At 49.3% G+C, this 12,655-nt stretch overlaps 5 protein-coding genes across 5 annotated transcripts; 1 reads left to right on the top strand and 4 right to left on the bottom strand.

The window, feature by feature from the left end:
* Positions 1 to 187: 187 nt before the first annotated feature.
* Positions 188 to 1,984, bottom strand: FOMMEDRAFT_165667 (uncharacterized protein; the record flags this gene model as incomplete). The annotated part of the gene is made up of 3 exons (XM_007263241.1): positions 188 to 326; positions 378 to 1,095; positions 1,175 to 1,984. Coding segments are annotated over 3 exons (1,556 nt in total), but the record flags the coding sequence as incomplete, so codon positions are not given.
* A 253-nt stretch (positions 1,985 to 2,237) lies between these two features.
* On the bottom strand, positions 2,238 to 4,987 carry FOMMEDRAFT_165668 (uncharacterized protein; the record flags this gene model as incomplete). The annotated part of the gene is made up of 10 exons (XM_007263242.1): positions 4,846 to 4,987; positions 4,532 to 4,796; positions 4,087 to 4,422; positions 3,919 to 3,979; positions 3,667 to 3,866; positions 3,376 to 3,599; positions 3,120 to 3,271; positions 2,949 to 3,057; positions 2,593 to 2,854; positions 2,238 to 2,504 (listed from the first exon to the last, which is right to left on the bottom strand). The coding sequence occupies exons 1-10, from the start codon at positions 4,941 to 4,943 to the stop codon at positions 2,238 to 2,240; spliced, it is 1,974 nt and encodes a 657-aa protein (XP_007263304.1). The 5' UTR covers positions 4,944 to 4,987.
* A 2,279-nt stretch (positions 4,988 to 7,266) lies between these two features.
* On the bottom strand, positions 7,267 to 8,094 carry FOMMEDRAFT_131794 (uncharacterized protein; the record flags this gene model as incomplete). The annotated part of the gene is made up of 1 exon (XM_007263243.1): positions 7,267 to 8,094. The coding sequence occupies one exon, from the start codon at positions 8,092 to 8,094 to the stop codon at positions 7,267 to 7,269; it is 828 nt and encodes a 275-aa protein (XP_007263305.1).
* A 627-nt stretch (positions 8,095 to 8,721) lies between these two features.
* FOMMEDRAFT_152387 (uncharacterized protein) lies at positions 8,722 to 11,130 on the bottom strand (the record flags this gene model as incomplete). Its single annotated transcript, XM_007263244.1, has 9 exons — positions 8,722 to 9,238; positions 9,313 to 9,467; positions 9,526 to 9,643; positions 9,704 to 9,803; positions 9,892 to 10,159; positions 10,247 to 10,260; positions 10,327 to 10,429; positions 10,499 to 10,645; positions 10,708 to 11,130. 9 exons carry the CDS (start codon positions 11,128 to 11,130, stop codon positions 8,722 to 8,724), a joined length of 1,845 nt encoding a protein of 614 aa, XP_007263306.1.
* A 211-nt stretch (positions 11,131 to 11,341) lies between these two features.
* Positions 11,342 to 12,625, top strand: FOMMEDRAFT_144833 (uncharacterized protein). The gene is made up of 3 exons (XM_007263245.1): positions 11,342 to 11,669; positions 11,728 to 12,383; positions 12,441 to 12,625. The coding sequence occupies exons 1-2, from the start codon at positions 11,349 to 11,351 to the stop codon at positions 12,265 to 12,267; spliced, it is 861 nt and encodes a 286-aa protein (XP_007263307.1). The 5' UTR covers positions 11,342 to 11,348; the 3' UTR covers positions 12,268 to 12,383; positions 12,441 to 12,625.
* The last annotated feature ends 30 nt before the right edge of the window (positions 12,626 to 12,655 follow it).

A 12,655-nucleotide genomic window follows, 5' to 3' on the forward strand; every position in this document is an offset into this window, starting at 1 on the left:
AGTTAACATGTAACTTTTTAACATGTAACTTACAACTTGTAACTTGCAACTCGCAACTGCTTACTTAATACACAAATCACATGATTTTTGTGATACATCATGTTTAACATACAAAAACCTACAATAATCTGCAAATTACTCTACAACAGAATGTTATTAGACTTACACTAAGACTAAGTATTGTACAATCAAATTCAATGTATATGATTTGGCATAGCTAGTAGTACAGGATCATATCAGAGCAACTACAAAAGAAAACATAGACTAAACAAAACAGAGAAGCTGGTAATATTGTGTTTTAAACATTTGGAGAAGGAACAGGAGGCCTGTTAAGAGTACAGTCAATACAGGTCATTAGAAAAGAGGAAACAACTTACAGTTTCTTAATTTCGTCAATGATAATGTCCCAATTCTTTTTAACCTTATGATCAGAGAGTGACGCAGCGCTGCTCTCAGAAGTCCTACGCTGTTTTGTATGAGGACGGAGGTTACGGAAGACGTTCTTCATCTCTGCCTCTATGAGAGACAACAGTTCGTCCCGACGAGGCATACCAACTGGTGGTGCCACCCACATGTATTGTTTGAAATGCGTACCTCGTACATAAACCTTCTTCGAGTCAGGAACCCCTTCAAGCGAGTTGCGCATTTTGACAACCATAGCACACCCAAGGCAACATAACTTTGAAGGGCATATAAAACCAAACGTACGCATACCCTCCAACTGATCAATATGTGAGACCATGACACACTCTGCATGGACGTCAATACGAGGATTGCTCTTGCTTATGACAGGCAGGTTACTTGGCTTTGACTTGAGTGTCTTCATCTTTGCAACAAAGTCCGAAAACTGTATTGGTTTCCCATCGCTCATCAACTTTTGAAGCTCGTGGTCTGTTTCGAAGTTGTAATTCAGGTTTGCAGTAACCCGTGGAACAGGCCGGAATTCGAGAGTAACACCTTCATCGAGTATCCTTCCAAATGAGCCTGACGAAGGCAGAAGCAGAAGGCGTTCAATGCTCGAGTCCAACGTCAGCATCTTATCCAGCATCCGTTGATACATTTTTCCATCAGAATCTGCACCGCCAGCTAGTTCAACTTAAATAAAACAGCAGTTAGTCAATAGGAATGAATAGGAGGAGAAGAGAAGAAAAGGATGAAAGGGACGGGTACTTACGAAGGTTGTCTAGCCAGGAGACATCCTGTCTTGGCAACCTCTTTTGAGAGGCATTGACCATAGCACATTGCTTTATCATCGCGAAAGCATAAAGCTGGACCATCTGTGGGTCATCGTGGCCCTTTTCGTAGACTTCGTATTTGCGAAATAGATCATCCAGACCCTTCAGAAACTGAAGCTGATTCTCAGAAAGACCATGGTTCTTCGGGAAAGCAATTAGATTCCGGATAGCCACAAGCATCTTCCTGGCTCTTGGCTTGTCCATATGTTTCTTCAAACGCTCACGCGAGAATGTATAGCAGAGTTGATAGATATGCCCCACCAAAAAATCCTCGGTGTCTGCCTCCTCTGGAGTCGTATCGCGCAGTTGGCCTTTGGAGACGATGCGTTTACGGATGTTCTTCAGCAATCCAAACAGACTGTCCAGATGATCTATGATTGGAGCGATTTTGCTATTTGGTCCATTTGCTGTCACCCAGATGATGTAGTGGTCTGGGTTGGGAACTGACAATGCCACGCATACAATCTCCCTCTCCCTCTGGGAGACAGACAAACTTGCAATTGCCTCAAGCAGAACCATGACCCGGCGAGTAGCAGATGCCGGAATAAGATCGTCACCCAAATCTCTAAGCTTGCTCTCAATCTCTGCACGATTATCGCGGACCAAGCCTGCAAGACCCTCTGGAACAACAAAGAGATCGGGGGCGCAAGCATTGACCAAGCGTTCTGCCAGTGAACTGTAGCCGCCTCTGCCACCGCTATAGCGTTTCTTGGAGGTCACCGTCTGAAATCCGTCGTCGTCAGCCATGGTGTGGTGGTAGATGTCAAAGTAGATAGGTGGTACGGTGTGCGACGTGGACAATAGCATAAGTAAGCAACTTACTACTTCGGGTATGCAGGTTCACACTCCCACTGCGTGTCGTGTCTACCTCACTTCCTGTTACGGAAAGGAAACAAGCGAAGTCCCACCTACACGGGTAAGACATGCGATTGACGAAAAGTAATACATAAAGCGACGCAAAATATATGACCGTTGACTATCAACAAGTACAGCAAAGTTCGACTAGAAAGCAGCAGCTATTTTCTCAACTTCCTCTTCATCGAAGTCACTGCCAACATCCGCTACACCCTTGAGAGCCTCATCGAACGTGTCACGGAGCACCTCATCATCTGTACGCAACGTCTGCGTTATATCGTCATTATCCTCGCCATTCTCAGGATCATCCCGAGTGGGCTGAATCGGTTCTGATGGAGACCTGGGCGCGGCAACGACAGGTGTTGCAACTCGTGCGGGTTCATTAGCGGCAGAAGGTTGCCCAGACAGTGTGAACTTGCTGTTAGAGAATGAGATTGGCGAATTTTACACCATCAGATCAGCAAGAGTAAATCCAGTGTATATTCGACAGAAAAGAATTCACCTCGATTGTAGCAATCTGTTCTGCCTTTTTCAGGATATCCGATATTCGCATAAGATATTCTTCATTAGGGTGAGCCACACGAGCCTCAGAAGCCAGCTCGTCGGCTTTCAAGGGCGGACGAACGAACAAATTCCGTTGGATTGGCGAGAAACCACTCAGTTCCACATCCTCATCGAGCGGGCTCTTCAACTCAGGCAACCTCGCGCGAGGAAACGAGACATTCAGTGACGTCAGGAAAGATACACACCCGTTCCAAAACGCCCTGATAGAGTTTTTATAATAGTCGTGGGACGAAAAAGCTGCTGTTGCTTTGGTCAACTGATGAGCGTTCGTCAACAGTCACTTAGAACAGTCACTTAGATGCGATGCGGATGGCTGGGAGGACGCGTCGGAAAATGGCTGTGATTTGCTGCGCGATGTCTCCGCTGTCCAGCACATCATCAATCTTGACGGAAATTTGGACTCCTGCCGCCGTATCGAAAAGTGCTCGAGACAAAGAAAGAATATGAGTAGTGATAAGTGGTGACGTTGTCCACCAGGCGGCGAAGGTACGGCGTACTCAACAGAATGCCGACGCGGGGCAGGTGAACCGAGGTTCTGGTGCGCATATTCGTCGTCCTGATTCGAACGGTGCTGATGATGGTAAGCATGGCGATGTGTCGCAGGCAGCGTCGTTTGGCTGTCTTTGTGGTGCTCAAAACAAGAATGTCCCCCGCAAATACGCCGTGAACGCCAACAGAGTGTGCAAACCCATCGTAGAAGACCCCGTTGATGCTCAGTCACCAGGGGACCGGAGTTGGAGTCGAATCGGGAGAGTCGTCACTGTCAGAGGGTAGGGGTATCGTCCGCACGAAGAAAAGGCCCGGAATCATTGGACAAGGCGTGCCAAAAGCGAGTACCAATGGGAACGACGACGTATCATCTGGGTATAGAATCCTCGCAAGGCCGGAGAAAAAGAACGCCGAGAGACCGAAACCAGATATGACCAGCCTCATCGCAGATGCCCTCTGGAAGAACGATTAGAATACGAAAAGATACATGTAAAGATACATGTAAAGAATCAGGAATATGTACCATCATATCAGGGCATGACTTTGCGCTTGCATAAACAGTGCTGGTAAATCCACCGTTTCCACCTGCCCCTGCAAAGAATAAGCAGAGGGTCATGACCGCAAACGCAAAATTCGAGATCCTCTCAGCATCTGCATTAGCTCCCGCGTGGTCTGGATTATTGTAGAAATAGCATATTCTGGAGTATCCGACAAGCAAGAAGACTTGAGAAGTGTCAGCATCGTTCGCGAAAAGTGCAAGTTGGGAAGTGCTTACGGTCTAGGTCCTCGACGGTCAACAATACGTCTCCAGAAGGGACCGGTTCTGTATACACCAACTGCAAAATAGATCGAATCAATAAATGCCCCTCTCTTTGATGATTAACCGTTCGTACATAGAAGTGATTTTAAGATATGATAGCAGAAGAAATTAAGACGGGCGTACACTGAATCCCACACAAAGTCGGTTCAACTCCAAAACCTTCCGTTTGCCTTCCGGGAGATCAAGACCTGCGCGTTTGCCGTCTAGTTTCATCTTCTCCCCAAGCCTACGTTCCTCTGCGCTGAGGTTCACACCCTGGGATTCGATATTGGCGTCCGCATTCTTCTTTGCAATGAATACATCCACACGCATCTCGCACTCCACAAGGAAGTTTCTGATGAGGGTATCCGTCTGATTTGATGCATTACGGAGCTCCTTGGATGTCGAGACGCTCCAGTAGAAGTGAACTGGATCGAGGACCTGGATTTCAGCCTCTGCCGTAGCAAGTTCACCATACACCTAATTATCAAGTATCCCATTAGCATATGTGCTATGTACATACACTACGCTTGCCTCACCGAATCAAATGTGCAATCTTTAGCGTCCAGAGCGCTACCCTATCATATACCTCCTTGGTATGGTCAATCGTCTTCTTCGACAGCTCGAGCACCTCATCAGGCTTGTGTTGCCATGTCGGAGGCGGTTGCGGGGGCGTAAGGTTCGACATGTCAAGAGACGCTGACAATGACAGGAGGAAGGAGAAGGTGGATGCTATGCGTCCAAATCGAAGGATGGGGAAAGAGGTCACGCGTGCACATCTCAACAGCGTGTTAATCGATGTCGATGACGGCAGTGCGGCGAGCACATCGTGGCGTTGACAATGCGCGAGTGTTCTATGCGATGGCGAGCTCAAGGACGACGAGCGCGACGTCGCAGACGAACACCGTCTGTGCCTGTGTCGTGCTCACTAGCGGGTTCTCTCCATTGTTGCTCTTCGCTTTGTTCCTCATCGACCTTCTAAGCATCATCACCATCGTCATCTTCCCTTTCTTCCTCAATGTCCTCCTCACCCTCAACAAGGGTACTGATTAATTGAATGGAGTCCCGAGAGCGCTCAAAACATGCCTGTACATCTGATCTGGTCTGGGCACACATCCAGGAACGAAAGACAACACTGCTTGGCCAGTCCTGGTGCTGCACCAGACGCTCCAAGCGGAGTATTAGATAGTGACAGGCGCGGTTCTGAAATAGACAGTAAGACATGTGACATTGACAAATACTAGAAATAATATACCATTGAGGCAAGCACGTCGATGTTCCTCGAGTTTGTCTATTTGCTGTTCCTGGTCCCTTATCCAGTTCAGAGATTGCTCACGTTTCCTATGCGATACATGCTATCAAGTTTCAACTCATCATAATGACCGAGATTAAAACTATCGGAGGATGCCTTCTCTTTTTTCTGCCCGGTATAGTGCATCCATGGCCACTGTTGAGACAGCGACGGCACGTGTTAGGATCAGTTTGAAACTCGCATCGCACCTTCAAATATTTACAGCGCACGCAAGCAGCCCTGTGTACACTGACAGTCGAGATAAATTTCAATTAATGTTCCGAAGAGACTGTTCGAATACTTACGGTTTCGGCTTGCCATCTGGGCCCAATTGTTGGGTTTAGCCACCTCTCTGATCCGCATTCGGTGGAAAGCGCGTACCCTGACTATCAGAGCCCCTGATGAACTTGAGAAAGCATTTCGGGTGGGTGATTGCATACCCATTCGTCCTTGAGAAAGTCCTCCATTGTAATTTCCGGAAGAGGCATGACCATATCCGCCTCCGAAATCTCCGTCTTCGTACCACACCCTGACAGATCCGGCGACGTAAACATGTCAAGCCCAGTGTCCTTGCGACGCCGATTATGCTGCGGTGCGTGTCCACCCGTATTGCGATAGTCTTGTCCATGCTGAGAGGATTTCATTTGTTGGTGATATTGCTCAAGGGGCGGAACCCCCGCGGTCTTGATGCTCCTCCAGCGCACGTTCCAAATCCTGTTTCTTCGGTTGAAGATCCTGGAGCTTAGATTCAGCCGACATTTTATCCGGGTCGATATGATTCAACTTTCTTCGTCAAGCTGAGCCTGGAGTGCGCGCCGCGCTTTCTGGAGCATAACGCGCTCGGCTTCCGCATCTTCAGGTACTCCCCGAAGTTCGCGGACTTGCAAATGCAATGCTACAATCTGCGACTGCTGCTCAGTCCGAGCTGCGGTAGATGACCCGTAGGCATTCGTTAGGTCGGTTATCTTTGTCTCCAACCTCTCTTTCTCATTCTTCCACGCTCCGCCGCCGTACACCTCGTCGTCGTATCGTAGTTGCAATTCGTCGTAGTCACTGTGCAGCTTACGATCCTCCTCACGTAGCCGACTCATACTTTCACGCTGAGATTGAAGCTCTGATGGGACCTGAATAAAGTGCTCATCGCCATAGATCATGCCCACTCTCACCATCGCTGAGTTCCGCGAGCTTGGCTTACGGTGCGAGTTGTCATAGGCTTCAAAACGACGCTATGAATATGAAAACAGTTTACTTTGATATGTTATCTGTGTTTGACTCATCGCGAAATCACGTTCAGCAAGATCAGCCGCATGACGGTCGCGCTCTTCTTGAAGCTCCTCCTCAAAATGTTGTCGACCCAGCTCGATATCTGAAGGCTGGTGATCGCCGTGTTCAAGCTTGGCGGACAGAACACGAAGGTTCCGTTCTGCCTTGGTGGCATGCTCTTCAGCTGCCTGGCGTTCTTTGAGAGCTTGCGCATGAGCTGTCTCTAAATCCTCAAGTGCTTTACGGGCTACAGGAATTATATCAGGAACGTGTATTGCAGGTTGGAGAAGCCGACCTACCAAAAGCGTCGCCATTCGAGGCCTTGGCCCGCTCTATTTCATTTTGCTTCAGCCACGTTAGATAGTTTTCGGCCTTCGCACGTTAAGCTTTGACAGCTTCGGCCAACTCGGAGTGCTTCATGGATGCCGCGGCTGAAGACACCTTCACATCTAGCAATTCGCCCTGTAACCCGCGTTTCGTATCTGCCAAATCATTTGAGCATGACGGACACAAATAGAAAACACTTCGACCCACTGGCTTCTTCACTCCTCGCCAACTTCTCGCGTTCAACTTTATCCTGAAGATTGGTAAGTTCAGACTGCAGCTTCATCTTCATCTGAGTGAGCTCTTGATTCTGACGGCGCTGTGCTTCCAGTTCCGTCTGAGCGTTCCTTTGTTGAACAATCTGTGAGCAAGCAAGCGTAAATAGTAATGATCAATTTGAGCGGCCGTAAGCACGTACCAAAGCACGGCGAGCCTCTTCCAGCCGATTATAGTCCTTGCTCTTCGGACATGGTACTCTGGAACTTGTCCCACATGCTCTGCAGACCATCTAGATGGTTTGCTTCACTCGCGCGGCGGGCTTGAACCTCGTTGTTCAATAGCTCCCCAAGCCTTGCATTCTCCTTTACCATACGTGCCCTGTATGACTGGAGAGATTGCCTAGACCCGTCAAGTGATTCAAGCTCGGCAGTCAAGTCCCTGAGAGAAGCCTCAAGCTGTCGTCGAACCCTTTCGCTTGCAGCCATCTGGAGTCCTAACACTGTTACTTGCTGCTTCAAGCGATCGACTTGGTGGTCCGGCGTCCTTGGAGCTTCAGGTACTTCCTTCATACCACGGATTATACCATTGAGAGGCTTATTCGTTGATTTCGTAGGCGTGCTGGTGACTGACCGCACACCTGAACTGCCTGGATCACGGAACTGCAGCGCACGATTGCTAAACTCCATGCATAGTCCCTTCTCTGTCTGCTGAAGCTCCTGTAGAAGACGAGAGCGAAACGCGTCGTCATGGGGAGCGCCTTGAAGTATAAGCTTGCGGATCTCTGCATGCTGACGGTCCACAAGGTCCTTGATGCGATTCGCGGTGGACTGTGCGGCCTGCGCTTGCTCAAGGTCGTCCTGCAGTTGCGAGATTCTAGACTCATATTCACGACGGACTTTGGCTAATGAGTTGGGTGTCGTGGTCTCGTCGGCCAGCGTGGAGAGTTCCGATTCTAACTTGCTCTTAGACTTTTGCACTGTCACCAGCTGATGCTCGAGGAAAGCTATTTGGTCTTTCGCGGCCTGGAGTTCATTCTCGCTTCGACGAACCCGCATTTCGGCTGCTTCCTTAGCACGTTTTGCGTCAAGCACCTCTGCAGCCGCACGGCTAGCTTTTTCCTCACTTGTTCGAGCGTCCTTCGCCCGCGCACGACTCTCTCCTGTTCAGCAGCACGGGTAAACTTCACATCTTTCGGTGATTTATCGCACATTCCACCTTGGATAGGCTTTCAATGTTGTCAGTGTCTAGAGTTGGACGAAGATAAGAAGTAACGAGTAGACGGATGGGCGTACCAAACGCACACCTTACGTCCGTTGAGTACAAAGGATGACTGAGCTAGTGAGCGATTTGTAGCCTTCATTCACACTAGCACGTGTGTTCGGGCATAACCTCGCAGAAATCGCAGTGTTATAAACGAACAACGGAACATAAAAAAAGGCCCGGAGAGGAGATGGTGAATCACGAGCCGGTATCACAGGACAGATTGGTGTGTTTTGTAAGCTTTGTTTGAATGATTTGGATAATTCCCTAGCTCGCCATGCAGTTGCAACGCGGCGAAGCAGATAGGACTGAAACGAGTGTTCTTTCTTGTTCGAGCAAACTCCACAGAATCTGATACCGAGAGAACCACGGGCCGCTGTTCATTATCCTGAGAGATTGCGCGGCAGTGACGCAAAGCTCAGTCAGATCGACTCGGTCTCTCGAGAGGACGATGAGCTGGCGCAGAGAAACCCGTTCTTTGAACTCTGAGCTTGCGAAGAAAGCGCACGGGGAACACGTGTAATAGCCGTCATCTGCCGCGGCACACAGCCGAAACGTAAATTGGTGCCCACAGCCTCGCCCATTCTAGAGCCAGGCGATATATGTAAACTAGCGACAGAAAGATCACAAATAGGGGTCATCAGTAAACTGGGTCTCGACTCCCGAGCAACGCGGGGGAAAGACATTGCTCGGTTAACGCAGAAAAAAGATATAAAAGAGAACTTGCCTTCCATGTCTACTGGCCGTCCGATCGTAATCTTCCAGTGCTTCCCCGCACGGGCGATACGCCGCAATCGGCGTTGGCCATCATCATAACGTTCCCGCGAATCAGGTAACGAAGAGTTTGATGCCTCTCGCATGGATTGCATTGGCCCTGAAAAGAACGCAAAGATATTGTAGAGTTCCTCATACGTCTGCGAGAGGGGGATGTAGTGCAACCTTGCAAACATGTGTAGGTCAGACAGACTGCAGGGCAACCAACGGGATTACAGCAGCTAATGCACGACACACACCAGGGTTGCAACCAGTCAGAGAAGTACTCTTGATATACAGTGGCCTTTATAGCCACACTATCCGATGCAAGGAAGGAGAAGAACCGCCCGGAGTGGCCCATACCGTCGACATCTACGAGATACTTGTACCTCCAATGCTCGCTGAGAGGGACAGCCTTGTCGAATCTGTGGGCCTTGCGTAAAGCTGCACGGCCTCCAGGATAGTTCTCAGACAAGCTCTTCGTTCAGCTTTTTGATAGGGACAGATGCTGATATGTAGGATGACGCGTCTGGAGCTGGGAACACGACAGTACGATTTTCATCACTGTGTGAACTCGTCATTCGCACAAACCTAGCAAAATTTCGTGAGTCAACCTAATTTTTGGAAGTGACAGATGGAAATAATGTTCACCTGTGACGCTGATACTGTGCGGCAAACCCGGAAGGCGAGTTGCCGCCCCCGGTCGTCGCACCTCTCCAGAAGATAACGTCCTTTTTGTTATCCCATGAAACTTCCCATGTCGTCAGTTGCCTTGCCTTTCAAATTAATGGTATCCCATCCGTATGTATATTGTGGCGTCGCCTGATGGTAATAATGACTGGGAATCCGGATATCCGCGTATCCTTGTGTTTTTACTGGTGAAAAAACTGGGTAAAGTACAGAAATGGTGCGCCAGTCGGAGAAGAAATGTCTTTGTTGATAATGCTGCGACGGATTTTCGCAAAAATCGTACTTGTCGTCGACGCTCTCGGCAAAAGTTAAATTTTCACTAGCAGATGCTGGCGGCTTGCCATTAACGTAGCCTAGGAAGTTTACTGCCCGCGGTGCTTGCGCCAAAGTCTTGATAGAAGAGAATAGTTTGCGAGCCTTCGAGTACCGGGGACAAGTGCGTCTCCAGGATTCCCACACGTTCCCGTCGCCGCGTTAGTCCGCGGTGAAGTCAGCCCCAATTACTGCACCAATACCACCTTAACACGAGGCGTCAGTAAGACCCTAATTTGTGCGAAACGGAAGGGGGCTCCACGACTGTATACCTGAAGTATCCTGGACGCTCAATTCGGGGTACTGCTTGTGTTCCCAAGGAATGAGGATTCGACCTTCTGCCTTGCTATTTATTGGGAAATCCATGTCCGGGAGCTAAAGAAACGTAAGTGCTTGATATTGAGCGCTTTGCCGCTTTTTATCCGGAAAGTCCAGAGCTGATACGTACCCTGTCTCCATCTCAATCATTCGTCTAAAACCATTCGCACGACTGCTGACTTCTTCATCTTGCCACCTGTTTTGTTGCATGTTCATGGCCTTTACTGTTCCATTGTATAACCGGACCATGTCAATCGACGGTAGATGGCTGACCTGAAATAAATAAAATCTAAGCATTGTTAGAATTTCGGTAGTTGTGACTAAATGAACCGCACCTGGTCGACCTTTCTTCGTAGCTCTTCACCAGAAAGCGACATAAAAGGAAGAAGATCCTCCGTTATTGCATCGTAGTCGTCAATAATTTTGACGCCTTTTTCCATGGCGAACTTAAACCACTCGTCAAAGCCTTTCGGCGGGTCGCGACCGTATCTCCTCCTGTATTCTGCAACTGCCTCAGAGAGTGTCTTGCTCTGCCTTTTTAACAAGTTTCTGAACTTGTCTTCTGCCTGTGTCATGAGCCTAGGAATTGGGTGCTCGGTAATAGTCGACCCGGGCTTGATTTGCACTGTGCTCTGTAACGGAGCAACTGCTTGACGGTGTCCTGCATAGAGACCCGCTTGGAGAAGGACCAGAAAGATTCCTGCAATGAAGAGAAGACCGCGAACGCGCGCCGGCTTGAGGGTATCGTCGACCGCCATGCTGTCAATGCCAGCGATACGAGCAGTGGACGTTAGACGGCGTTGCCTTCACAGAGTCTACAATCCCGCAGAGGCGATCAGCAGCCGAAGTTTAGCATGGGACCTAACTGCCTAATAAGGACGCACAGGTTGTTTGTGTAAACGGAGTGTGCTGTGGTTAAACAGTGGTTTGCCGCACTAGTCGACACCCTAACTCTCCGTCCTTGTCCCCGTCCACCATGTCGTTTGCAGTGGGAAGCGGATACTCGCGCGCATCGACATCGGTACCCGCAGCAAGTCCGACTCCGAAGCGGCCCGCATCTATACAAGAGCTCGCTCAACGCGCCGAGATCAACTGGGATGCCTCCAAGGATTTCAAGTTCTGGCTCAAGGTAGCCGAAAGGGCTCGACATGCTGGTCAGGTTCATGACCTGCACGGCGACCTTGAAAATGCGTTTGTGGAATATGCGCGTGCGGCTACACTCATTCTCAACAAAATACCGACGCACCGGGACTGCCACACAAGACTTGATCAAATACAGAGGGACACGCTAATAATGGTGCGCGCCACGATCATTCTGCACCCAATAGGAAACTATGGCTAATATTACGATATAGAAAGGCAAAGGTGTCCTCGACAGAATGGGATTGCTTAAACCTCCTCTGATTGATTGGCACAATACTTGGGAGAACGCGCAATCGCGAGGCAGTGTTCCTCCCCGCTCTTCAGCTCCTCCGAGAGCATTTAATGCAGACCGAATACAAAGAGACCGTACTCCATCTCGAAAATCTAGTATAAATGAACACTACCGTGAAGAAAGAGACTCAAGACAAATATGGTATCCAGATACAGCACCTGAACGGCGACGGCGAGAGGAATCACTTCCGCGGTCTTCCGGAGCCCGATCCCAGCAACAAACGCGTGTTGAAGAGGAGGGAATCTTACGAAGGCAACGGGAGGCCGAAGAAGAGGCTCGTGCCGTTCGAAGAGCGTTGCATAACAGTGCTGCTTCCGGATTCGTCTCCATACCAATTGCGCCGCAAATGGCACCACAGCGATCAACCGGGCACTCTTCAACTAGAAGTGCATCTGATAGTATTTTGGATACACCGCCTTTTATTGCCGTTGGAAAGTCCAATGAGGCGGTACGATGGTGATTCTACTGACCCTGAGACGGAAGAAGGTCATGATGACGAGCTCTACAAGAAAGTCGCCAAGGTCAGCATGGAGGGAAGAACGCATCTTCCTCATATATGGTGGCACCCTTCGGAGGGTACGTATAACCAATCTGAAGTCTGGTATGAATACCATTTCCTGAACACATTTATAGGCCTCCGCTTCCTCAAATAATAACAACATCCGCTCCTCCGCCCTTAGCCCTGTCTTGTATCCGCAACTCATGACCAAACGGACATAGGGTTACACACCGTCTCTTTAATCAATGTTCCAACAGCTGCCCCCCGATTTCCCACAGACGACGCTCTTGTTTGAAAACGCACCACCACCAAGACATCTCTACCAAAACAACCTCTCTCCGCCCTCGCA

The sequence above is a fragment of the Fomitiporia mediterranea genome (assembly GCF_000271605.1).
Source record: "Fomitiporia mediterranea MF3/22 unplaced genomic scaffold FOMMEscaffold_2, whole genome shotgun sequence".
Classification (NCBI taxonomy): Eukaryota; Fungi; Basidiomycota; class Agaricomycetes; order Hymenochaetales; family Hymenochaetaceae; genus Fomitiporia; species Fomitiporia mediterranea.